We start from the raw sequence: 25,934 nt of genomic DNA, 5'->3' as shown, positions 1-25,934 counted from the left end.
AGTGACAAACCGGTCCTTGCTGGCAATCTCAGCGGGGCCGTAAAAATGTCACCATATCCCTATGCCGGTTAAAAAGAGTTCAGGAACAAATGAACCTATTCCTTACCAGAGGGGTACAGGAGAAGTGGTCCACATTCAAGGGGTCAACTTCCAGTTCCAAATCAATGCTATCTGCATGCTTTGTGCTGTAAGGGATAGCACCAGAAATTACTGCACAATTAATCATGTTCAAGAAAGACACCAGAACCTTATAAAACCCACAAAGATGAAACCATTGTGGGCACTTAGCATCCCTGATGTGAAGAAACAGAGCCCCTAATTTCATAGCATGGTTTGGACCAGCAGTCCGGAGGAAACAGAAGTGCAACCTTGAGTTAGTACCGCAGGCCCACATTTCTTGGGCGGAAGTTCCTAAAATTCCCTGGGGAACTGTCCTCAGAGAAAGCCCTCTGCTCCGGGGCCAAGGCCATGCTCGCTGACTGGCAGGATCTCTCTCTCCCTGGGAAAACGCTAAGGAGGACATAGCAAGGGGACGGGCAGGGACCGGCGGGGATGAGCCCCAGCGGCACACGGCCCAGCCTTACCGCCATTTGATGAGGGTCTGGATGAGGGTGGCGTAGCCCTGCGCCGCAGCCAGGTGCAAGAGGGTCATCCCACGGAAGGTCTTCGAGTGGATCAAGTGCTTGGACTTGGCCCAGCAGGCTCGGCTCATCATCTTCTCACACACGACCACCACACGGTTCTCGAAGCAGCTCCCCAGTGTCCCAGGGCCAGAAGCGCACTAGAAGGAGGAAGCGCGCGTTAACGACTAAGGACCAAGGGCCTCTCCTGACCAAGTCAGCCTCTTCATGTAAGAGAAACAAATGCTTTACGACCAGCCGCCCATGCTGGGAAGCAGCAAAGGGCACATCAAGAGGCACCGTGGAACGGAGACTAGCATGTGCTCGGTTCAGCTCAGCAGCACACGGCCACGCTCGTGGGTGGCAGAGGGTAGTTTTCCATCACTCGGAGAACACCACAGTCTGTCCACCACAGCTGCCACTGATCACGCACGTCGCACTGCTCCATCTCGGGGAAAGCGCCTCTGACAGGAAAAAAAGGTGCCTCCAGCCTCCAGTTGGCGTTCACGGTGTAGACCATGGACTGGTAGGAGAGCACGGCCGGGCGGCCGCCCCAGTTCTCGCCGCCGGGGATACAGCTGGACCTCTGCCTCCCTGGCTCCTCCTTAGGGAGAACTAAGTCACTCAGAAGGGGATTTTTTCCCCCAAAGAAACACTTTTAAAAATCCAGTAATGATCCTATCCTTTGGGGAAAGCATTAGAGATCCTGAAATTTAAGGGTTATTAATAATAATAGAGGTACACAGAAAAGAGAAATTCATGAATTTCAACTGTGGCTTTCTTCTCTTGATTCAGTTGTAAAGCAAGAAAAATAAAATCAAACTCCGTCCCCTCAACGGTTTGTCTGAGTCTCTGTGATGGCAGCTCTCTGCTGAACCTTCCCCCCTATACAGATGATACTTCTAGCCTGATTCTCACCTCTGGAATTATTTCAAAAGTGTCCCCCCGCCAACCCCAGTAAGAAAGCCTACAAAATTCAATTACTACAGAAATATTGTTACTTCTCATTGTTTTGTTTTTGTTTTGTTTTGTTTTTTTACTTTTAGGTCTGGGGGGAAAACGCCTACAAAAATGACAAGGCAGATGATAGATACACTGTCATCCTCGCTTGGGCTGTCAAAATATCTGAAAAGAGCTCAGGTGGGTGAGCCTGACCTGCAGTACAATGATCTCGCCTCAAAAGGCCCAGGCAGAGCCACCGACACATACCAGACACCTTCATAAGCCCAGGGAAGTTACGGTCAGTGAGCGAGGAGGAATTTTTTTTTTTTTTTGCATTAACAAAAAGCAGCCTCATCTTTATCATGAAGGGTGGACACAGGTATGTTATTGAAGCCAACCTAGACTGACGGAAGGGTCTTTCAGAGCAGTCAATATGGACGCAGATCTACTAGGACTGTTACTGAAGGTAAGTTGCTAAGAAGACATTACCACGCAACCGTTGTTGGTCAAAGGAAAAGGTTTTCATGGGAAGCTCTTATCTGAGTCACGAGATATGCCAAAGAATGATAAGTTCTTTCTTAAAATTTAGGAGTACAGGTGAAAAAGAAGCCTACAGTAGCCTTGATGATACTTTACTGTGTGCCAAGTCCTTCCTTTTCATTTCTGAAGAGGGGTGAGAAAGAAGAAAACTCAAGGAAAAAGAGATTAGTTTCTTGGGTGTGGCCTATTAGATTAAAATTATAACTAAATTTAAAATTTAGAGGAAAACATCATTCATCTTGAAGAAAAAAAGGATGGTGACCTGAAGTTTGTGGGGAGTAACTCAGTAGAAGAGATAGGAACACTCTCTGTTCCCTTCAATTTGTCTCCAGGATCTCCTGAAAACTAATTTCTGCCCAGAAATTTCTCAAATGAATGAGATCCTAAAATGAAGATCCTAAATGCACTTTATTTTCTCAAAATGAAGACTCTCAATGAAATTTCTTTTTTTTTTTTTAAGATTTTATTTATTTGAGAGAGAATGAGTGAGAGCATAGAGAGAAGAAGGTCAGAGGGAGAAGCAGACTCCCCAAGGAGCTGGGAGCCTGATGCGGGACTCGATCCTCAAAGTCCAGGATCATGATCCGAGCCGAAGGCAGTCGCTCAACCAACTGAGCCACGCAGGCGCCCCTCAGTGAAATTTCTGTAAGGCTTCTAAGACTAATGGGACTCTAAAAAAATATCTAGTAATTTCCCTATATTTGGCAAATTCTTCTTGGAAGCTGTAAAAAAGCATATGTGAAACAGGATAGAACGGATAATGCTGTTCCATCAAATAATTACAGAGACCGCTTCTCTGGGCCCTCATGTTGGTCTCTCGAGTTTATAAAAGGTTCCTGAATTACTGAATTCAATTATGTTTCATATTATACTTAACATAAATACGGAATATGGAATAGAGAATAGATTCCGACTGAACTCTGAGTCGCCATCAGGCCTACTTCTTCCCTGGATCCCTCAACTCCCACCGCCCGGCGGCAGCGGTGAATTCTGAGATCAACAGCAGTGATTTAAGGCTCTAGGAGGTCAACACCTGGGAAGGTGCCCAGTTCGAGGCTTCTTTGCTATTACACAGATCTTAATACTGCGGGGCACAGGATTATGAAACACTCTCTGGGACTAGCCCAGGAATGACACCAGTACCGGACAGAGGACTTGGGACCCACTGCTTCCCTGATCAGTAAGACACACCCAAGACAGGAGGCGACGGTCAGCGCAGGCTGGTACCTGAGCTTGGCTTCCTCCGTTCCCAGTCCCGTTGCCCCCTCCACTGCTGCCTCCTCCGCTCCCCTGCTTGTGCTGCTGGGACCCCGTCATCTCAGCCATCCTCCTTTCCATCTGCTCCAGGCGCTCTAGGATGGACATCCTGAACTGGTTATCTAGGGCAGAACAGAGAAGAGTGAGGTTGTGCTCCCGAAGACGAGCTGTGGGGCCTAAGCAAGGCTGTAGGACTGCCGTCAGCCTAACACAGCCACAGAGGTCTGCCCCGGGCCAGACTTCGACACCGGACTCAGCCCGACACCTCCCGCAAGACTTGCGGCATCTATAGCAGCTCAGAGTTCTCCGCTAAAGGAATAGAAAATCCCTTTCCGTTAAAGTCCTGGTTTCACGTCGCTGCTACCCCTATTTCCTTGCCAAATTCCCAGTGGGAGCCTTGGAGAGATCTGATAGGTAAGCCCCCAGAAAAAATAAATGAAATGAGTACAGTTTAATTTAAATCGGTAGAAGAAAGGAAGATGTGTGTGTGTCAGTATGTATAAACAGTGTGTGTAAATAAATTATATATACATGTATTTCTTAAGAGTATTATCTGTTTAACCCAAACACAGGGAAAAAAGATTTTGTTGGTCATTCATTGGCTGAGACCCTCACACATTTCCTTTAACACATGACAGTCAAGACCGATACAACCAAGTGTTCTACCTTTACATAGGAAAAACACCAGGCCATTCCCGCTGCGCCTAGGACTGTAACTCGAAGTCTGTGCTTCTGTACCACACTGCTAAGATTAGACTCTCTCTCTTTCTCCACATTCATACATTTACACCCACATACATGTGCACACACACAGGCATATCACAATTTGGGCTGCATGCATACATAAGAAAAGGAGCTAAGACCATTATTAAAGTCGTTAGCACCTATATTTATTCAACAAATTCTAAATAATGCTGCGTCAGGTATTTAGTAGTAAACCCATCAGAAAAGGCCTCTTCCTGCTCGAGTAGGGGCCGCAACCAGGATAACATGACAAGGAACGACAGAGTGGGGCTAGAACTCAGATAAGTCAGGAGAGGCGACATTTGAGTTTGACCAGAACCAAAAGGATCCAGGTCTGCAAGAACTGTGTGAGGTACTAGCAGATGCAAAGGCCCTGAGGCAGTGTATTCAAGAAGCAGAAGGCAGGGGGTCAGACCACAGCAGAGAAGAGCAGGGGGTAGACCTGGAGGGGGCTCTGACCAGACAGTACACAGTTAAGAACCCTGGCTGTGCCACAGAAGAGTCGCATAGCTTTGAACAAAACCTTCAGTGCCTCAGTTTCCTCAACTCTTCATTGGGGATAGTAACTATACTTATATCAGGGCTGTTGTGAGGACTGAGTATGTGCAAATGCGCAGAACACGTCAGTTCCATGTGTCATCATCTTCTGACTAGGGAGTTAACTGTCTTGAGGAATTGACTAAGCAGTGGGGACAACCTATTTGGCCCCAAATGGTTCATGGCAGAACTGTTTTCAAATACAACCACCGGAATCACGGAAAGGAAGGGTTCAGGACAGGAGTATTTTATCAGCACACCTGGCCAGCCTGACTGTAAATCCCAACACGGGTGAGTAATTCTATAAGAAATAAACCAATGGGCAGGGCCAACACTTACGGAAAGTTTCCCGTGTGCCAGTCACCGTTTTGATCATTTTACAAATATTAACCCATGTACTTACTCTCCGTAAGACTCGTGAGGTAGGTACTGTTCTCACCCTCTTTTCACAGAGGAGGAAACTGAGGCATAAGACAACTAATCTCTCTGGGGCTGAAGCAGGGAGCTTAACTCCTACATGACACCAATAGGAGGGAGAAGTTGTGGGAAAAGATGCGCAGAATTAGTGTTACCCTAGGAAAGAGAACTTTTTCTTACAATAACACGACAGTAAATACCTGTTTCCCAGGAAGATTTTTGAGACTGCTGTCCAATGGATTCCACTTTACTAAACCACAAAGCCAGAGGAGGAAGACTGCTTTTTAAAGATCATGATATTATCTTCTAATAAAGCTATTTCCAGGAACAACACTGAAAGAAAAATCCTCCCCCTTTAAAAGTGAAAGAGAATGTCTCCGTGCCCATTGCACACATATACACAGAAACGACAAACACCGAGGCCCCTGTGCTGAGCATCTCCGTGGCCCGTCACCTACAGGAAGTACCGAGTCTGCATGTGATGCACCGTGCGTGGTCCTTGCCATCACGCGACCCTCCCGCCTTCAGGGCGTGGTACCAGAATCCTTATTCCATGCCCTCTCCCTCAGAAAAGGGACACTTTACAGAATGCAGGACTCCTTTATGTGGAGCCAAATAAAAACTAAGAATCCTCCCTTTCAATCAGCGTGACCCCAGGTGAATGGCAGGGTAGCCTCGCGGCCCTTGTCCCTGCTTCTTCCCCATCGGGCCGTGCATCTACTCACAGGCGCGCAGCGCACTGAGACGGGGGAAGCTGCTCTAGCTGCCTGCTGAGGAGCTCTGCAGCCCCCGAACCCGGCACCCACCAGACGAGTGTTCAGAACCCATTTCGCTGGTTTCGAGCACTTGTTTGGCGCAGGTATTAACCTTCCGTGTCATGCACAGGGGCGGAAGGGCAGAGAGAGCAGTGTCCGGCTGTGCTCTGCCTCAGTGGGCTACTGTGGGGCCCCTGGCCCGGGGAGATGGCTCTGTCCCGGCAGGTGCCCCCTCGCAGTGAGGACGGCCTCTCATGCCTGCCCGTAGACGCTGCAGGGACAGACGCTCCCTGACACGGAAGGGCCCCGCACATGGTGTCTCCAGATCAGGACACGAAGAGTTCCAGCCCCGTGACTGCCACCGAGGTCACGGCTTCTGGTTTGGGCTGTTCAGCGCCGTCCCCACAGCAAACCATGCACTTGGCTCTCTCACGTGATTAAGCTGCTCTGAGAAGCACTTCATGAAGACACTCAGAAGCAATTATTTGCCTCTTAACAAAAGTATATCACGCATAATGGGATCTCTGAGCCTCTCAACTCCAAAGGGGGAAGGTAGTGATAATTAAAATAAGAAACAACCTCAAATGGGAATGACCGAGCGGGCATCCGGTAGCATGCAGGCCTGCTGTACCATGCTGACTGAGAATCACCAGAGCCTTCTGATCCCACTTCCTCTCCCCTGAGCGCGGCCAGGCCCCTGCTCTGTCCACAGAGCTGACTCAGAGGGATGAAGTGAGGGTCTTCACGTCTCTGTTCCTAGCCAGTCAAAAGCAACAACCATAGGCTTGTTTTGGTTTTACAGTCTGATGATGGTGTGGAAACTGCTGTAAAATGTTTTAAAATACTTGGCAAAGGCAGAGCCTCCATTGTATATTATGTATGGCCATGAGATAAAGGGATTATAATTACTGAGAAGCAAAAAAAAAAAAAAAAAATCTGATCACAGAGTAAAAAAGATTTCAGATTCATTTAATCATGCACAAATGTTTATCAAGCACCTACTATGTACCAAGCACTGGGGATGACTTGGACACTAGTGAAGATGTCCTTGCCCCCATTAGCTGGCCAAAAAATAATTTCTGCAGTCTCAATAAACTGGATTTTTGAATTAATATGTAGGAGGGAGGAGGGAGAAGAGAGAAAAATCATTTGTAGACCTAGGGGGCTGATAAACTTGGCCTCAGCGCTCACCTGTGACATTTCAAACAAAGCCAACAATGACTCAGCTTTGAGGGATTCCAAGCCCCGTGTCCTTAGGACAGTGTGAGTGAGCAACCCAAATACTCCCCCGTGGGCACCGGGCCGCACCAAACTGTGCCAGGAGGCCCTGCTTCCACCTGATGGCCACCTTACACTCCTGATGCCCAAGCAAGGGAAGGCACCTGTTCCAGCCCGAGCTCCCACCTGGCCGTCCCCAGCTTTCCATTCCTGTCGAGAAGGATTAGGGCTCTGTCTCACCAAACAAGATGCTGCTTCCACAGAAGTGTTCTCCCACTCTTCCCCTTCCCCTCCTGGCTCTGAGGACCGGGCCCAGGTGAGGGCCAAGCACTGGTCCACTTCTCCTGGAGCAGAAGCTCCGGGCGTGTGTGTGGGCATCTCTCCTATGGCTGAGTGTCCGCAGGCTCTAGCCACGGCACTCGTCCCTCGCTGCCGACGGAGGCTGCCCTCACAGGAGGCTTCCCCTCCTCGGCGGCTCACATGCTAGGTGGCATCTGAATCACCAGACCGATGGGGTGGGCCCTAGTCCTAGGGTAAGTTGGTTTTCCCTAGGAGGTGTGGGTGAGGCCCAGAGGTTTGCACTTCTAGTAAGGTCTCAGACGATGCTGATGCTTCTGGTCTGCGGCCACATTCAGGAGCCACAGCTGTAAGACCCCACCTCCCTGCACCAGAATGAATCCTCTCTCCACCTGAGTGCGCGTGAAGGAATGGTCCAAGAATTCCCCGCTCGAGCAGATGTGCGGGCTGCTGCCCAGTGTGGACGCACGAGACGCGACCTCAAGGAAACCATGCCAGCTCCGTCCACACTGGCTCTGTCAACAACACCAGGTTGCATACTTTCTTCTCATGTACACAGCCAATTAAGATCAGACAAAACTTGAAAACTATTTAAAATCCGCCCCCCTGCACCACTGTCTGTAACGAATCAGACGCTACTTGATCACTCCCATCAAATCTTACCTCCTCAGTGCTCACTTCTCTCAGCTGACCAGCTGGGGCTTTGTGTCTTGTCTTTGTGTCTTGCTTGTCTCTGCAGTGATCTATTCACCTGCGTGGTTTCAGGGAACAAGGGCATTCGACCACCGCACAGCAATTCCTTCCCATGACATTCAAGACCCACACACACACACATGTGCCTGTGCCCCAGATGGAAAGTAAATAATCCTGATCGCTCTGCAGCAGCAGTCTGGCTAGAAATACAGTCGGCCTCTTCCTGAGCCTGTTCTGTATCCCCTTTTGAGCAGAAGTGGCATTTTTAGACTGGGCAGCTGTGATGGAGTGGAAGGAGCAAGGGAGTAGAGACAGCTCTCAATTTAATCCTGTTGCTGCATGATTTAAAAAAAATGACCACTTTGCGCCTCAATTTTCTCATGTGTAAAGAGGGGATATCACTATCCTATTGTTTTTGTGGGGATGAGATAAACTTATGCGAAATTTTTTAAAGCGTTGAGGCTTTCTTCATTCTGAGCAATTCTTGGGACCCAGTTATATTGATGGGACTCTTTGAAATGATGGGACTCTATGGAAAAAAAAAATACATTTTAGGGGCACCTGGGTGGCTCAGTCAGTTGAGTGTCTGACTTTGGCTCAGGTCATGATCTCAGAGGCCTGACATAGAGCCCCGAGTTGGGCTCCATGCTCAATGGGGAGTCTGCTTCTCTTCCTCTGCGCCTCCCCACCCCCACTCATGTGCTTGCTTGCTCTCTCAAATAACTCAAATCTTTAAAAAATGTATTAAATTTTTTTTGAATAATGTTAGATTTACAGATGACTTGCAAAGATCGTGGTACTCCCAGAAACCTTTGCCTACTTTGCCCTAACAGTGACATCTTACATCCACGGTACCTTTGTCTTTCAAAACACAGACATTCAGTAGCGTCACTACTAATTCAACCATAGACTTGAAATAGACTCGCCGATGGAAGTAAGGTACTTTCTCGGGGCGGGCATCCAGCTGCAGACAGCATACCCTCTCTCTCCTTGGATGAGATGATCTTCTCTCTAGCTCTTAGTTCCACAACAGTCACGGTTTGGAGGAGCACTGGTCACATGCTCTGTAGATGTCCCTCTGTTCAAGTTGCCTCATGCTTTCTAATGACTGGACTGGAGTCATGAGTTTTCAGGAAGAACATGACAGAGGCAGGAGGCTGTGCTCATCCCACGACACTGGTAGTGTATGATGTCCTGCTGATGTGGACTTTGATTTCTGGGTAGGGTGTTGTCTGCGAGACTGCTCTATGATAAGGATATCATCTTCCTCTTTCCATACTCTATTCTTTGCAAGTAAGTCAGTAAGTCCAGCCCACACTCAAGGAAAAGGGAATAAAGTTTTACTTCATGGGTGGGGGAGTAGCCACATGTGTTATTTGGAGTTCTCCTAAAAGGGAGATTTGTCCTTCTGAATTTATTTCATCAACCATTTGTTTACATCCATATGAACTCATGTATATTTATTTTACACTTTGGCCATAATCCAATACTACGTTCATTTTTTGTTCAAACTGTCCCAGCTTTGGCCCCTGGGAGCTCTTTCATGCTGGCTCCTGTGTCTATTTGACATACCCCCAGCCTCTTCCCTTCTTTTTCAGGCACTTCCTTACTTTCTGGCATTAGAAAATGCTCCGATTCAACTTGTATTTGACCTGCCCCAGTCCTAGAGTCTGCAGTATCTCTAAGGAGTTCTGGTTCCTTTTATTGGTGAATGGCATTTAGAAGCCAAGATCTAGGCGTGGGTGTGCTCATTGCTGCTGGGGCATCACTGCTTCCTGGCCCTCTCAGGGGACAGAGTGAGGAAACACATGTGACGTGTAACCCATGTATGCAGACACATCTGTACTTGTTCTGTATCTCACTGTAATACACGGAAATAAACTGAGTCCACACTGAGCTCCACACCTCTAATGCAGCACTGCAGTGTCCATCCTAGCCTTCTGGTGGGTACTTCAGATGTCAATAAGATGATGGTGGGAGTAACTATGAGCTACCTGGCTATACTAAGCCAATATATTAAATGCTGAAAAGAAATCCCACTGATGTACTGAACTACAATAAAGAAATCTGTAAGTCTAATTTCTGTCACTCAAAAATATAGGTATAGAACATAGCATCGTAGTTTATCCAACTACCTTGCTATATATAATCCAGTTCTTAGAGTTTCCCACAACAATATTAGAAAACATACAGAAAAAAATATTCTAATCCCAGAACAGCTTTGAGTATTACAAAGGTCAAGAAGAAGTCAAAGAAACACTTCCAGCCAATCACTGGCCTGAGGATCAATGAATGATTCATTGGGGGTTCATATCCCCTTTTCTTTTGCTGGATTCACTATGTCCCAGTCTCCCCTTAAGGGCTGCTATGCAAGTGTCACATGGTCAGCAGCAGGAACGGGCCATCTCTTCATCTCTGATAGGGATTCCCAACCTTCAAAGGGACTCATTTTATGATGTCCCAAGTTAATATTTACCTAAAAACTTAAAATTCCTAAACAATACCAAAGTTTTAGAGGCAGAAAATTTCATGAAGTCAGACTTCCCACAGTATGTTCTAAGTTTAGAAAGGTTGGCGCTTACTTCTATAAAAGTGGAGAATTCCAAGTATTTAAGGATCTGATGTAAGAAAGTGTCTCCATCAGGAAACCAACTACTAGCCAGACTTCCTAGGCTCTCAGCACTTAGCTGTGCCTACTGTTGCCTCTGGATGACCTCTCTGTGGAAACTTATTAATTTTCAGGGCTATATTGAGCAGTACATGAGGAAGTTTCAAACATTGTTTCAGATAATCTAGTTTAAAAAACTTAAGTTCACCCACTCCCCGCCCCAACTTCGACCTACAAAATAAAACTGAAGCTGTCTGGCATAGCATAGAACACTCATGACCTGCTGTCTCAGGCTACTCTTTAGGGACTCTCTTATCACACACTGTTCTTCAATCTATTGGGGGTCCAAATGCCCTTAGCCCTTGGGTCATGCTAACTTCTTCCTGAGTCCATCTGGTGAGTCTGTGTTCTTCGGAGCATGGCTCATGCATCACTTCAGTATTATTACTGAATACTAATTATTAATTATTAATTATTATTTATTATTATTAATCCACATGTATTATTTCTAGTCCTCAAAGTAATCAAAAGAAAGCTTTTCCTTTTCCTTTGACAGATGAAGAAGTTGAAGCTCAGAAATGTGTTGCTTGCCCAAGGTCATACTGTTTCTAAGTATTATAAGGGCAGGGATTTGAACACAGGCTGGACTCCAGATCCACGTTCTTTCCACTATGACCAGTGAGCCTTCATGTCTTGCCCTGTGTCCTAATAGTACTTAGCCAATGAAATGTAGAGTTGTTCTCCTACATGTGTCCTTTCTACTAGAGGGAGCTTTCTGAAAGCAGGGAGCTTGTCCGCACTCGGGACCAGATATAGAGTGGGTGCTCAGTCAAAGTTAAAGAACATCATTTTCTAATTTAAACCTCTTCTGGAGGTCAGTTTATTGCCGAGGTTATCAAACTCTGGGGCAAGGGCTCTGAGTGACCTCCACTAGCCACAGGGGACTCCAGGGGGCTGCATACCAGTGTGCAGCAGCCTACCACTTGTTCCCGTGGCAAGAGTGGTCGGGATGATCCAAACCCAATGGAACTGACTTGAAAGCACGTGAGAAAGCTCTAGGAGTTTAATTAGCCAGCTGCCACTTCCTTTCGGCTCAGGGAAGGAAATTATGTACCTGCAGCACGTTGGTGCGAGACTCTAGCAAGAGAGCTGAGAAATATCTGACTTCCTTAGGGACACAAACTGGGATTTTGCAGCAGTCCTGAGCTTCGAATGATATATTTTATGTATTTCCACTTTTCCCTGGCAAAATGGGGTCTGTGGAACACACATGGCTGGCAGCATACCTTCATGGAAGGAATGTCTATGATGAGTCACAAAAGTGCTTCCCAAGTCCATCGGGGGTCCGTCGTGGGTAGGCTGTTGCAGAAACATGAAATTTTCATTGTCTTAAAGATTTTTTAGAACAGCCTCATGAAGTATGCGTGGGTCTGAATGCTTGGAGACCGGCTAACGAGTATCTGCAAGCACAAGAACTTGTTGCTACAATTGCTTGATTGGAGCCACCTCCAGTCTGGTTGCCAGAGGAGGAGAAAAAGTTTTGCCTTGGCAGGTAAATGAATGAAGGAGCAATCATCAAATACCACCTGCTATTTTAAAACGCGTTATTTGTAGCTCAAGTGCACATGTGCCCTCCTGTTGCTATTTGGACTGGGAATGAGAGGCCATCTCTCATTCCATTTGCAGCCCTTGGCCGCACTGGCAGGAAGAGCTGATGAAGCAAAAGGAGGCATGACTTGAACTATTTCTGTAGGGACTGCAATTGCTGCTTAGGAAGCCTCCTGAATTTTTTAGGAAGCTCAGAAAGACAGGGAAAATGAAGTCACTTAATTCCTGCCCAGAATAAATGGGGCCCCTGGAGCACACGAAGCCGTCCTCTCCGGCAGGCCATTTAAGATGTCCAAGTGTGGAGGGAAGGGTAAGGGCCGGATAGAGATAAGGCACAAGCTGTACCACTCTGATTTTCCAAAGCAACGGCTAAATTTAGCTTCAGAAAAAAACTGCCATACTCCACTTTTTAAAAACTCTCCAACTCTGTATACCAAGACAAAAGGAAATTAGCACTTCTTCTTAGACTTCCTTCACTTGCAGTGACTTTGGATCCATATTTCTTCTCCTTGGTCTGTATTTCACACACTTCGCGAATGCAGCATCTTGGACGTGTCAAGGAGACTTGCTCAACAGCTCACAGCAAGGAGGAAACAAATGTGACAAGAGGAGCCAATCAAACGTACAGTTCTTTCTCCCTTGAACTCTTTCCATGCCAGAGCTTGAGGTGCACGAGGGCAAGAATTTCAAACCTCTTCTCCAAGGACACGAAGGCTCAGTGGCACACCCCAGGAGCTCAGCTGTGCTGCCGTGGCATGCGGCACAGGAGAGCACCCCGAATTACGCAGGAGCGGACAGCGCGAGCAATACTGTAGCAGACCCGACTGGAGTTCAGTGCAGTGAAACCAGAGCTAACTGGTGTGAGAACAATGGAAATCAGGAACGCTGACGCTGGTTCTCTACCTACCTTCACTGTCTACAGAAGAGTGGAATATTTTAAGTCTGCTAGCTTCCAAAAGTAAACAAAGCTGGAGGACATTGCCACAACAGTTTCAGTGCCCAGGGACGATCAGGTATACTACAAGCACAGGAGACACTGTAAAGTAGTAACAGCAAAGTGAGTGAAGGCCAGGGGAACATGTCACCACTAAGACTAATGAGGTCTTTAAAGAAAAAGCCCTGTGATGAGACTCAGAAGTGAGCAATCGTCTCCCTCCCCTGGACACGAAGGTGTGATGGTGGGATAAAATTTAAGTGCACGTGGGAAAATGGGAGATGAAAATCCTAACACTCAAGACCCGACAGGGTGGAGAAAAACTACAAAATGCGCAGGAAGTGTCAGGAGGCAAGACGACTTCAATGAGCCACCAGGAGGTTGATCTGCGGTGCTCAGCTTTAACAACAAAAATGCTCAACACTTGAAATTCCTGGGGAAGAACTATGCAGAATTCGGGCTAGAACAGTTCATACTGCAAATGCCTAGCCAACCCTCACTCCCAAGGCACGACTACTCAGCACTGGTTCTGGGGATGTAAGAGGGAACAAGAAAGCTCACGATGTCGTGGTCACCACCAGGGATACAAAACCCAGTACGACAGGAGCCTTGATTTCAAGAACCTCAGTCTGCTGTAAAGGTAAAGAGAAGTCCTGTGAACTCTGTGAAGATATGATCACTCTGTACATGTGATAGTCCCAAGGTCTTGTGGAATGCCTGGCACATAGTTGGCCCTCAATACGGATTTACTGAATAAGTGATTTAATTTAATCTTTTAAAACTATAAAATGTGAGTTTGTAGGAGAACAAGGCAAAGGATATTATGTAGAACAAAATATGTTTCTGTTAGTCATTTCTGTGGTATACTTTTCTCTAGCCAGGTTACTAAACACAGTCCCTTCCCTTCTCATGGGGCCACCTTCTACCTGATCCCATCGAATGTATGAGGGAACAGACATTTGGAAACAAACAAACAAAACATCTAATTAGACTGGTACCCAAGAACTCTTACATCTGGTAGTTTCCACCTCAGAGGTAGTGCTCCAAAACAAGGGCAGGGTGGAGATATTGTGGCAGTGAGGGGACTGAAACCTCTATAAGAAAGGGGTTGAAAACTCTATAAGAAAACCAAAACAAAAAAACCAAAACTCTGGGACTCCTGGCTGGTTCAGTCAGTAGAGCCCGTGACTCTTGATCTCCAGGTTTCTCTGGGTGTAGAGATTACTTTAAAAAAAGTAAAAATCTTAAAAAAAAAAAAAATCTTTGCTAATCACATGTGCTACCTGGTACCCAGAGGGGGGAAAAATGGCTGCTTCCAGCTAATTTTACTAATCATAATAAATGTTAATTGGCCCTGGGCTCCTGGTGAGTTTCAACATCTAAAAAATCATGCGTTCGGGATTCTAGCCGGAAGAGTCCTTCTCTGTGTCCAACTTATTCTCCATTATTTAGAGGACTGCTGTTGGCAATGTTTCGCTCTCAGAACTAATTGCAGGAATGCCATCTGCATAGACATTCCCAACTGTCTTGCCTACTCGTGAGAGTTAAAGTCCAAGGTGTTCCAAAAATATGTATTTTTTGGTAAAACTGGATTCTCCATAGAAAGGTTTCAGTTCTAGAACTTGAAATTTTGTTAACTACAATGATACTTTTTCATAATGCTGTTAAATTTTTTTAAAACTCTGGAATAAATACAGATGAGGATGTGCTTTCCAAATGTATAGACTGAAATGCATATGTTTTAAAGAAAATAACTATACTACTTCAAAATAATGGATGTATTAAAAAATAGGTCTTGATTGATAAAATGATTTAAGAATACTACTTCATCATATGGTTTCACTTATTTGTGAAGCATAAGAAAGAGCATGGAGGACATGGGGAGTTAGAGAGGAGAAGGGAGTTGGGGGACATTGGAAGGGGAGGTGAACCATGAGAGACTATGGACTCTGAAAAACAATCTGAGGGGTTTGAAGTGGCGGGGGGTGGGTGGGAGGTTGGGGTACCAGGTGGTGGGTATTATAGAGGGCACGGATTGCATGGAGCACTGGGTGTGGTGAAAAAATAATGAATACTATTATGCTGAAAATAAATAAAAAATAAATTAAAAAAAGAATACTACTTCACAGTTTATCATGGGCCTTTCTGACAATAGAAAAATAAACATTAAAAAAATCCAAGTTATGCCATTTTAAACTTTTTTTCAGAAATAAAAATATTTCTCTGAGGGAGAAAACGAGAGTTTTGGAACAATTTTAACCATTAAGCTCTTTTCCAGAGGTGTCACAATCCCTGGGAAGGCAGTGTGGTTCCCGGCCCTCCCTGCCACATTGTAACGTACAACGTCTACCCTCTGGGTCTGCGTGCCACTCGCCCCCACACTTGTGATCTACATCTCCCATAAGTACTCTACCCCTGGACCAGAGTAATCTTCAAATTTCTGCAAATTTCAAATAAGTGAGGCCTGAATGAATGTATTATTGAGGCCTGTATTCAAATATCCCTTGGATTAGGTGGGAAGGCTAAAAACATATCATGCTTTCCACTACATGGGGATGAAACTTGATTTCATGGAGTTGAGGGGCTGCCTTGTCTGGCTATCCTCAAGGAAGCCCCAAAGCAGACTTCTTTAATTTTTCTACTCAGAGCAGAGTGGGTCTAATGGTTCACGGAGTATTTAAGTAATGGAACAAAAGGTTAATAACCAGTTCCAAGGGCAGCAGATGCTAACCTTGGGGAACATCCCTCAAAACCCCCAAACATCCCTAGCGTCTCTTTTTCTCCTCTCTTCCTCATTTTCCTGATTTCTCTTCGCTGCCCCGGTCCCATCCTTCCTCAACCTGTTTATTTCCCTCCCTGCTCTCACCCAACTGGCACCAACCCCAGATCCAGGTATGTCTATCTGAGGTTGGCTAATAAAAATGCTTACAATTAATAATCGGGTAAGATCGAGATTCATGGAAAGTAAAATAAAGCTCATGTAAAGCTACTGTACAGAAGACACCCATGAGATCCTCCAACATGGTTAACTTGAGTCCCAAATTTGGCTGAACTTGGCAAAGGAAGCAAAATGGAAAGCAGTTTCAAGTTCACGGTCAGTTGTTTTCGATAGCATGTGATGTCACAGGCTTTGACGTCCTTGCAACAAAGGCAGTACTGGGCTTCGGAGACTTGTTTATCACCATTTAGGGTCAACAGACACCACACACTGCCACAGAAGCAGGTGGACAAAGCTCGGGTGTGGTCTGACTTGAGCACTCTCGGAGGATCTGGTGTAAGTCGAGGGGAGACTGACTATTGCTTGCGTGTCCATTATCTACTGCGCACTCTCTCCTGAACAGTACTTTATGATCCTGATTTTTAAATTTAAAAGTAGGCGAGTTGATGGTTTTCAGTTTCCTGATGGAAAAGCTTTCTGAACTTCATTGGTTTTTTTGTAGTTTGTCATCAAGGAGCTCTCAATGGATTTCTCTTCTGCGGGGCAAGGGCTCTCGACTTTTAAAACAGACCTCTTTACTGCGACGAAATAACATGTCTTCTTCTTTGGGAATAAATATATCTGGAGTTTAATGATAAAGGTGGTGTCCTGCACAGGCAATTTCTTTCCACAGTTCTTGGTGGGAAGGGAGTAACTGCCAGTGTTTACCTCTCTGTGACAATAAGCCTAGTAACTGGCTAGTCAGCTGCCTGTTTACCGCTTGACGCCCTTGACTGACGCCACGTCTGCTGAGTAATGTCCCTGCACAGACCGAAAATGTGCAGGAGAGGCTGGACTTCCCTTGTCAGGAGAGTTACCCATAACGAGTGATTTCTGCCCTTCATCACGTATTGGCTCTTAGTGATGAAACTACAAACCCTTTCCTAGAAAAGTACGTATGTACAAACTCGTACCTTCCATATCACAGGACTCACAGACCCATGGGAGGGGCTGGCCATGAGTTCCAGGCTCCGGACGATGTAGCGGGGATGGTCAACTGAAACATTTCCCAAACTGCACGCCGCAGATTTCCCACGCCACAGTAGCAGACCGTACAAACGAAATGTGTCAAGATGTGTTTGAATTACTAGGTTAAACACAACGAAATACATGTGCCTTTCTTTGACGGAGGACTTCTCTGAACTTTACCATGCTAACACACACTGTAAATCGCTGGTAGAGGGGCTGGTAGGCATGATTCCTAAACTTATCTGAACCTTTCTGTATGAGGTTGGGGGAGCTTCTTATAAGCATATCCTATAACTAATGTTCCCACAGAAAGAGTTTAGGAACTAAAACTAGTCCTAAAGAATATCTTGATACAGACAGTGTCTGGTGAGGAAACTCCTGGTCCACGCTCCCTGTTTTCCTTCTTCACTCACCAGGCAAGGCTCACGTGCCCCGCCAGCCGGCCACAGACCCTGATAAAGCTATGTGGGTTAAGGGGGAACATCCCCAGGGACTAGGATAGGAAGCTGTTTGACCCGAGGCCCCTTCCTCCCATCTCCTTTTTCCTTTCTAGAAGACTCCTCTTCCTCTGATGGTCTAGTCGGTCCCACTGCAGACAACCTCTGACACACATAACCACCTTTGAACCCACTCTCTGTCCCTTCCACTGTTCCAACCTTCAAGATACCTCAGAAGGTTTTCTTTCTCTTTTCTTTGTGCCACTTGAGAATAAAAATAAGATTGTAATTACAATTGAATATGTATAAAAATAATGTTAGGGTTCTGTTATCAAGAAACTTAAATTTTATTCCTCTAAAAAGTTACGAGCTAGACTTTGTCATTTCAGAGAACTATTTTGGCTTCCACCCTATGCATCAAGAATCTTTGCCAGAAAGTTTCCATTTACTGAAGTTATTTTATATGTACCTTTATTTTTATTTGAGCAACGACTTAAATATGAAAACAGAAAGTGCATTATTTCATGTGTTTGGGAACATGTAAGTATATGTAAGTAAAGTGTAAGTAAGGAAAACAAGGGAACATGTAAGTATATATTATGTAGATTATATAGTTCAATGTTGTACAGCCTATAATGTAATATACATAAGTATATATATTACTTTAATATTTTTCTCCTGCAAATGCTGAGTATCTATTATGGGTTCAAAGGTTTTTCTTCTCAGGCTGGCCTGGGAACATACTATCATTTGTTGCACTGTTTATCTGAGAAATATCATTCAGTTGACTTATACATTTTTAGAACAACATCAGTTTTAGGCTGGGCCCTTCCTATTTTTTACACTGTTAGATGAAACATCTTTCACACACGCACACAAATGCCAGAGGCATGGATCTGGCTAGAGCAGAATGAATGGTTTCTTTCACTAGAAAAGACAAAAGGATATTTCAATGAATTCTTTGTTGATTTATTCAAACCACACTGTATAATATATTAAGGACTTGAATCATATTTTCTGAAAATGGTCCTAGGAACTATTAGTCAGCACCTATTAAAAGGTGAAGGTTCTGGTGTCTTCTCATTTAAAACGAGACCATGAGAATAAAATCAAGGACTTGGCTTTATTACGGGCTTCTGTGGTTTCAGAATGAATGGTGCTTTCTTTAGGAATAGGACTATCAAGCTGACCATCAAACAGTACCAGTTCCCTCACACTATGCCTGCCTAGCATCCCTTCCCCCTTCCCGGGCTACGGCACCTTGCTGCTCCTTGGGAGCTGCTCCTGCCCTATGTGTAGTTCAGGTGGTGCTGACCCCATTCTTGTTTCCAGGGAGAGAGAAGAAGGCCTTGCTAATAATGCGGGTACTGCCTCCTCTTCACATGAGTCAAGCTGAGCCAAGAAGAACAGAACATTTCCTGGAACAACTGGCAAAGATGTGCCGTCTTCCCGGAGATATTTGCTAAATTGGCAAAATACAAGCCTGGAGCCTTGAGGGGGCCATCTTGCTAACACTGTGGAAATCAAAATCAAATCAACGTAGACAAGAGCAGAGTCAAGAGGGAAAGACAAGTTCCTAACACTATCACTTGAGCATCTGTAATCAGCCGTACCTGAAGAGAACTCCAAAACTGGACTTCATAGAAGTCAATAAATTCCCTTTTTTATATAAGCCAGTTTGAGTTGGAGTTCTGTTACTTGCAGCTAAAAGAGGAGTCTAAGGTGACTCTATTAACTGAAATGTGGATCCTTTCTCTAAAGAAATAGTGAAAGTCTGCTCCCACTTACAGATAAAAAAATATTCAATTAAATATTCATTACATATACCTCGGTTGTGCAAAATTATCATTGGACTCTCCCTATAAAACATGAGCTAAACTGTGGTGGAAATAAGTCATCATGCTCATTTGAAACATTTTGGTTACCTGAAGAAATCAGAAAAAGGTATACGGAGTTCCAGCTGAGCTGGAATCCTATCTGCTGTCAAACTCCACACCTGCAGAAGTATCTCGGCTCTTCGACTTTAGGTAAATCAGCTGTTGCAACAAACACATCCCATGGAAGACAGTCACTGCAGAACGCTGAGATTTAAAGAGCGCTCGAGAACTATCTGATCCAGGGGTTTTCAACGGCGTTCGACTGTGGCCCACAGAAGGAACTGATCCCTGTACATACACACGCCCCTGAAACAAAAACTTCCCAAATCCACAGTTACCGTGAGCAGGGCACGCTGATTTTAGAAACCAGTGCTGCTGACTGCTCATCTCCTGAACTACTCCTAAGAGGTTTAGAGCACAGGTAAGGCACTGATCCAGAGACATAAGGGGATTTACCTGAGACTTCTCATTTGCTCAGAGGCAGAGCTGAAAAACAACACAGCTGCTCACCCTCCTGCATTATTTCACAGCAAAGGGCTCCTACCCATACACGTTCCTAGATGGCAAGCGTCCGGGCAATCCCAAGAAAGCCAGAACGATGATTCAGGTGGCAGACCTAGAGACCTAGCGCTGGTACAGGCCAGGACTCTTCAAGCCCGCTTGAATGAAAACCCTAATCCCCTAGAGACCCAGAACTGCTTTGCCTGGGAGGTCCTGCGGTGTTTGTGTCTAACTGACTAACAGGCAAGACTCAACAGAGTGCACGAAGAAGAATCAGCCTGGAGAAACACATCCTTCTCGTTCTGTGCACTAAACAACACCATACATGTAATCCGTTTGTCAAAAGCAGTCATGGAACTCCAGCCCCCAAGCTGCACTACGCCAGCCGGGGAGGGGAGGGCGCACAGCCTAGGTGACAACATGCCCTGCAGAGAGCTGCTAATCTACGCTGGCAGATGAGGGTAAAGGCTTCATTAATAAGACTTGAGTTAGCCTCACAGAATTTAGAATATTGAGTAGTTGTTGGGAGACGGGGGAAGCCTGGCTAAGAGAGTGGGATCAGATTTGAGAGCGGTGAAAGTTGAAAGGTGAAAAAAAAATGCAAACTAACTAATCTTGGTAGTTGATGAATGTTAATTTAACGTATTTGGGAGAACTTATGCCATGTGCCATTACTTTCAATATTACAAAGATAAGTTAAGCATCACTATTACTTTAACTCCTATACACATTCACTCTGATTAAATTCCTTCTATACTGTACCTTTCTCAAATTTGTCATAACATTATAATTTGCTTAACAATTGATTTATAATAGGTACTTTAAAAAATGTGTTGACTGATTGATCTTTCTATAAGTCATATGTCTAAAGCTATGCTCTATGTTACAAGACAACATAAAATTTGGGGTGCCTGGGTGCCTCAGATGCTTACAAGACAACATAAAATTTGGGTGCCTGGGTGCCTCGGATGGTTAAGCGTCTGCTTCGGCTCAGGTCACAATCCCATTGTCCTGGAATAAAGCCCCGCATCTCGCATCAATCTCCTGGCTCGGCTGGCTTCTCCCTCTCCTTCTGCCTCTCCCCCTGCTCATGCTCTGTATCTGTCTCAAATAAAGACATCCTTTAAAAATTTGCTTAAAAACAGACAAGATAAAAATTTAAAAATTATAAGGGGGCGCCCAGGTGGCTCAGTGGGTTAAAGCCTCTGCCTTCGGCTCAGGTCATGATCCCAGGGTCCTGGGATCAAGCCCCGTGTCGGGCTCTCTGCTCGGCAGGGAGCCTGCTTCCTTCCCTCTCTCTCTCTGCCTGCCTCTCTGCCTATTTGTGATTTCTCTCTCTGTGTCAAATAAATAAAATCTTTAAAAAAAATTATAGGTACCATGATATTTTTGAAACTAAAACTTATTACTACACAAAAAGAACTTTACTGAAATAAAGCAACAAGCAAAGTCGTACAGGCATTATCAATGCAGCCACCCCTGGCAGTACAGAAAGCAGAGACGCTATTTACAAAGTACGGTGCCGAGACTGTAATAAGCCTCCGTGCTGCTGCGCTGCTTAGGGGGCGGATCGTAATTATTTCTTGACGGTAAAGGCATCCCCTAGCCTGCCTGGTGTGAGTTAACCCCTGTCTAGACGTGTCAGAGAAAAGCAAAGAAAGACGGTCATTTGATTTCAGGGCAATCCACTCAGGAAGGGGACAGGTGATGGTCTCCATGATCACGAGGGGCCCTACACTCACGCTATCATGTCCCCACACCCAGCAGGCTCCTCAGCACTTCCCACATGTTACATGTGACTAATAGTGACCTGCAGCCTTCAATGTCATTCAATGCATCTCATCTGGGCTTCTCCCATCGGCACTGAAAAGTCCTGGCTGGCTCTCAGACCTTACCGAGAATGTAAGAAAATCCATGTCAGCTGTAAGGAAGACAAAATTAACCCTACATCAGTCTACTGTTGCCACAAAGCTCAGAATGCAGTTTATGACCTGCCTCCAGAGAGTATGTAAGATTTTATGGAATGAATGCTACCAACTTCATTAGAGCCCCCATTTGCCTTTCCTGTGCCCTCACTTTCCTTTGGCTTTATCCTTTATTTCACCTATTTTTATCTTGCTTCATCGTGTGATATATATACAGCCACACCTTAGAGATACTGTGAGTTTGGTTTTAGGCCATCACAATAAAGCAAGTCACATTTTTTTTTATTCTCAGTGTCTATAAAAGTAGTTTTTATACTCTGCTGCGGTCTATTACGTGTGCAACAGCACTCTGTCTTTAAAAAAACTATGTACCTTAATTAAAAACTACTGCTAAAATATGCAAACCATCAACTGAGCTTTCGCAAGTCATAATCACTGATCACAGATCACTGCTAACAAATATAATGATAAAAAAAAAGTTCGAAAGATTGCAAGGATTACCAAAATGTGACAGAAACATGAACTGAGCAAATGCTGTTGGAACAACGGTGCTGACAGACTTGTTCCCTCCCACGCAGGGTTGCCACCAACCTCCAATTTGTAAAACATGCCTTATCAGTGAAATGCAATTAAAGGGAAGCACAATAGAATGAGTAATGCCTGTATCTCTGTAGGTTCCCTTAAATCATTAAAAAAAAAAACAAAAACAAGTGAGTGTATACAAACTACATCACGTGTTCATGCCAACTGGTTTTTGGCAAGGGAATATATAACTGAAATAAGCTCCCAAATATTCAGCTTATATACTGTGACAGGATGCCACGGCTGATATTTAACAATGAACACTTGGCACCACTAAGAGAGTCTCTTTTTGAAAAGATCGATGGAATACAAATATTAAACCACTTTAAGCCAGGGGAAGCAAAACCCTTTAAATGTGAGAAGACACACAAGGAACAGTTGGAAAAGGGGTGGGAGGGGGCACACCGCTGAGAACCAATGACTTCCAGAAACCACTGCACCAGCTAAAGAACAGTGTCAAGTTTAACAAAACGGTCTTTACTGACCTTTCCGGGTGATTCCTAAAGTTGTGTTTTAAATAGACGTATTCCCAATTTTCCCCTAAACATTTAAAAAAGGCAGCTTACAAGCACAGTTCTGAAGCTTGAAACGTTCACAACAGCAGTGATCGGAAAACATGAAAAAAAGGTTGACGGTTCCCAAAGGAAATTCTAGATCCCCAAAATGTCCATTTCCTGCACTGGCAGAAGGTGAGGGCATTTGAGAGAGCACCTGCAGAGCCATCAATAAGGGCCTCCGGGCTTTCGCTAGGGACGCGACGAACTCTTTAACTTCACTATCTTTCTCACATGAACTACAAAACCCTCTGCTCAACCTGTTGTCTGTGCTCTCTAAAACAGTCCCACGTGAATAGCCTGCAGCTGTGACAGCTGCTGTCCTCGATGGAAAGGCCCAGCAGGGTCCTCAGAACTAATAATGGGTGTGTCTATGTGCATGTATCACAAAAGCAGAAAGACTGATTTTTAAAAGCGTTAAATAATACAATGTTGTTCTTAACTACTGCATTAAATACTGTGTTTCCACTTTGATCCTGTGGAATATAATTAACCAGGATGATTAAATGGAGGTCTCTCCGACATTTACAGCACTTCTGTTTTCACGACTAAGCTGAATTTATTGGGGGAAATGCATATCCTGTAAATAAATGTTACTTTCTAGAACATTAAACATGATGACTCTCTAAATCTAATACAAAGAAAAGGAAATACATAACCTTACTTGCTACTAATTCTGGTCTTAAAAATACGGTTTTCATATAAACACACACCATGAAAGGTGCTACTGCTGAACGTCTTTCTCTTTACCAGGCTCCCAGCAGCCGTTTCTCTCTATGACACAGTTCCTGTAGGAAAACTCCCTGAAAAATTCCTTTGGACAGAAAGAGAAAAGGTTTTCTTTACATACAGCCAGCCATTTTACCATAAAGGACAAAATTCCGGGGGGAGGGGGAGGCACGTTTTTAAAATTTCAGGTTTTGGCTTCATTGGTGACTGAAACAGAATGCGCAGAACCAACCACATGCATGAAGCCTTCTGTAAGTCCGCCAGCACTTCTCGCGCTTACTGAATCTGGCTGGCTAATTACAGACCTCAGATTAATCAGTAGAAATCATACCGAGCGGTACTGGACAAAATATAAAATAGACTGAAATCGGCATCATTCCCTGGTAAACTGATGAAGACACTTTGCAATAATATCAGACTTTCAGAAATCTGTTCTGATGCCTATAGAAACCTACTGAGATTGGAAAAAGTCTCAAACATCAGACCACCACCAGGACCACCTCTTAAAGTTGTGCAGTACCTAAATCAAATCCCTGGAGAGCCTGTAAATGCAAGAAGGCCCCACGCAGCCTCTCTTCCAGCGCGGCTGAGCGTGGGTGTCCTGGTCTGCAGGTAAGCCAAACTACCAAGTTCTTCCAAACCTCTTAGTCTCCGAACTCAACCAACTTTCCCCGCCTGGTTCTACGCACACATTAATAAAACGTTCATTCACACCACTGGCCTGCTAGGAAAGGCGGCCTCCAACCGCCTAGCCCGGAGAGGCGCCTGGGGCCGAGGTCGGGGCTGTCCCGGTCCCTTTCCCAGCACCCCACGGAGGGCGCACCTGTCCCGACCCTTCTCTCCTCTCCCCGCGTAAGGGGCGCCTGTCTGGATCTTCCCTCCTCTCTCCGTGGAGGAGACACCCGTCGCAGGCCCTCTCCCTTCTCCCAGAAGGAAGGGATCCTGTCCTGTCCCCTCTCCCCAAGTCCCGCCGAGGGGGCTCCTGTCCCCGCCCCCTTCCCCGCCCCACTCCCCACCGAGTGGCACCTGCCTCCCGCCTTCTCCCCGCGCCCCGATGAGGGGGCCACCTGTCCACCACCCTCTCCCCGCGCCCCGCCGGGGGACACCTGGATCCCCCTCCGCGCTGAGGGGGCACCTGTCGCCCGCCCCCTCCGCGTGGCCCGCTTCGGGAGCGGGCGCTGGATCCGAAAAGCCCGCCGCCGAGGCGCGCCTCGGAGACAAAAACCAGTCGGCGGCCCCGTGGGCGCCCGCTCGGCTCGCGCCCCGCCGCGGCCACTCCCCGCACGCGCGCCCCCGGACCGCCACTCACCCAAACACTCCCACTCCTTCGCGCACACACGCGTGTCCTCACACCCGCTCCCGCCCTCGCTCCTCACGTTCCCTGGCCTCCCCCACTCGCCTCAGGAACACGCGTGATCTCACACCCACTCCCCAGCACACCTCCTCCCAGACACGCTCGCTCCATCGGCACACGCCGGTCCCGCGCACACTCACGCGTCAAAACACGCTCGTTCCCCTCGCGCTCTCCATCCACGCGCGCTCCCTCCCTCCCCACTCGCTCTGTAAACACGCGTGTTCGCACGCCCGCTCCCACAGGCGCACGCCCTCCCCGCCGCTCCATCAACACGCGCCGCTCGCGCTCCGCCGAACACCCCGTCCCTCACTCCCGCGCCGTAAACACAGGCCGGAGCCCACGCACACTCGCGCGTCAAAACACTCCCCCCTCGCGTGAGCACGCGCGCCCCTCACGCCCCCTCCCCCTCCAGGGCCGCGCGTGTCCTCGCGCCCACTCCTCAAACACACCCCGCGCCCCCTCGCGCGAACACGCGCGCCCCCCACGCCCCGGTCGCGGCGCGCGCCCGCCCCCAGCCCCGCCCCCGCGCTCCCCAGCCGCCCCGCGCGCCCCCGCCGGCCGCCGCCCTCGCCCCGCACGCGCCCGGCCGACTCTCCCCTCAGCCACACGCACACTCACTCGGACTTGGAGAGCACGGCCACCGCTCGGTCCGACTGGCGCCGAGCCGCCTCTGCGTTCCTCCTCCTCTCCCGCACGGCCCCGCCCGGCCCGGCCCGGCCCCGACAACCTAGCCCGGCCCCGACCCGCTCAGCTCCACACGCCGCAGCTGGAACGACTCGGGCTCCGGGTACCGCTGTCTCCCCGCCACAGCCCGAGTGCGACGCGCGGACCAATGGCCGGGCGCGGCGGTGAGCTCACC

General features: G+C 46.7%; 1 protein-coding gene across 5 annotated transcripts in view; it reads right to left on the bottom strand.

The window, feature by feature from the left end:
• LOC122897966 (calmodulin-binding transcription activator 1-like) overlaps positions 1-25,736 on the bottom strand; it is a 40,764-nt gene extending 15,028 nt beyond the window's left edge. For all 5 annotated transcript variants that reach the window (XM_044236144.1, XM_044236145.1, XM_044236143.1 and 2 more), the window contains exons 1-4: positions 25,694-25,736; positions 3,330-3,481; positions 585-781; positions 107-185 (exon numbers count right to left, since the gene is read on the bottom strand). In XM_044236144.1, the coding sequence (XP_044092079.1) occupies positions 107-185; positions 585-781; positions 3,330-3,467 (414 nt within the window). In that variant the 5' untranslated portion in view covers positions 3,468-3,481; positions 25,694-25,736. The remainder of the gene's footprint in view (positions 1-106; positions 186-584; positions 782-3,329; positions 3,482-25,693) is intronic.
• Between the last annotated feature and the right edge of the window lie 198 nt (positions 25,737-25,934).

This window comes from Neovison vison, unplaced genomic scaffold (genome assembly GCF_020171115.1).
Source record: "Neovison vison isolate M4711 unplaced genomic scaffold, ASM_NN_V1 Scaffold_047, whole genome shotgun sequence".
In the NCBI taxonomy this organism is placed as follows: domain Eukaryota; kingdom Metazoa; phylum Chordata; class Mammalia; order Carnivora; family Mustelidae; genus Neogale; species Neogale vison.
Note: the sequence above shows the minus strand (reverse complement) of the source record. Positions and strands in the feature narration are given on the sequence as shown.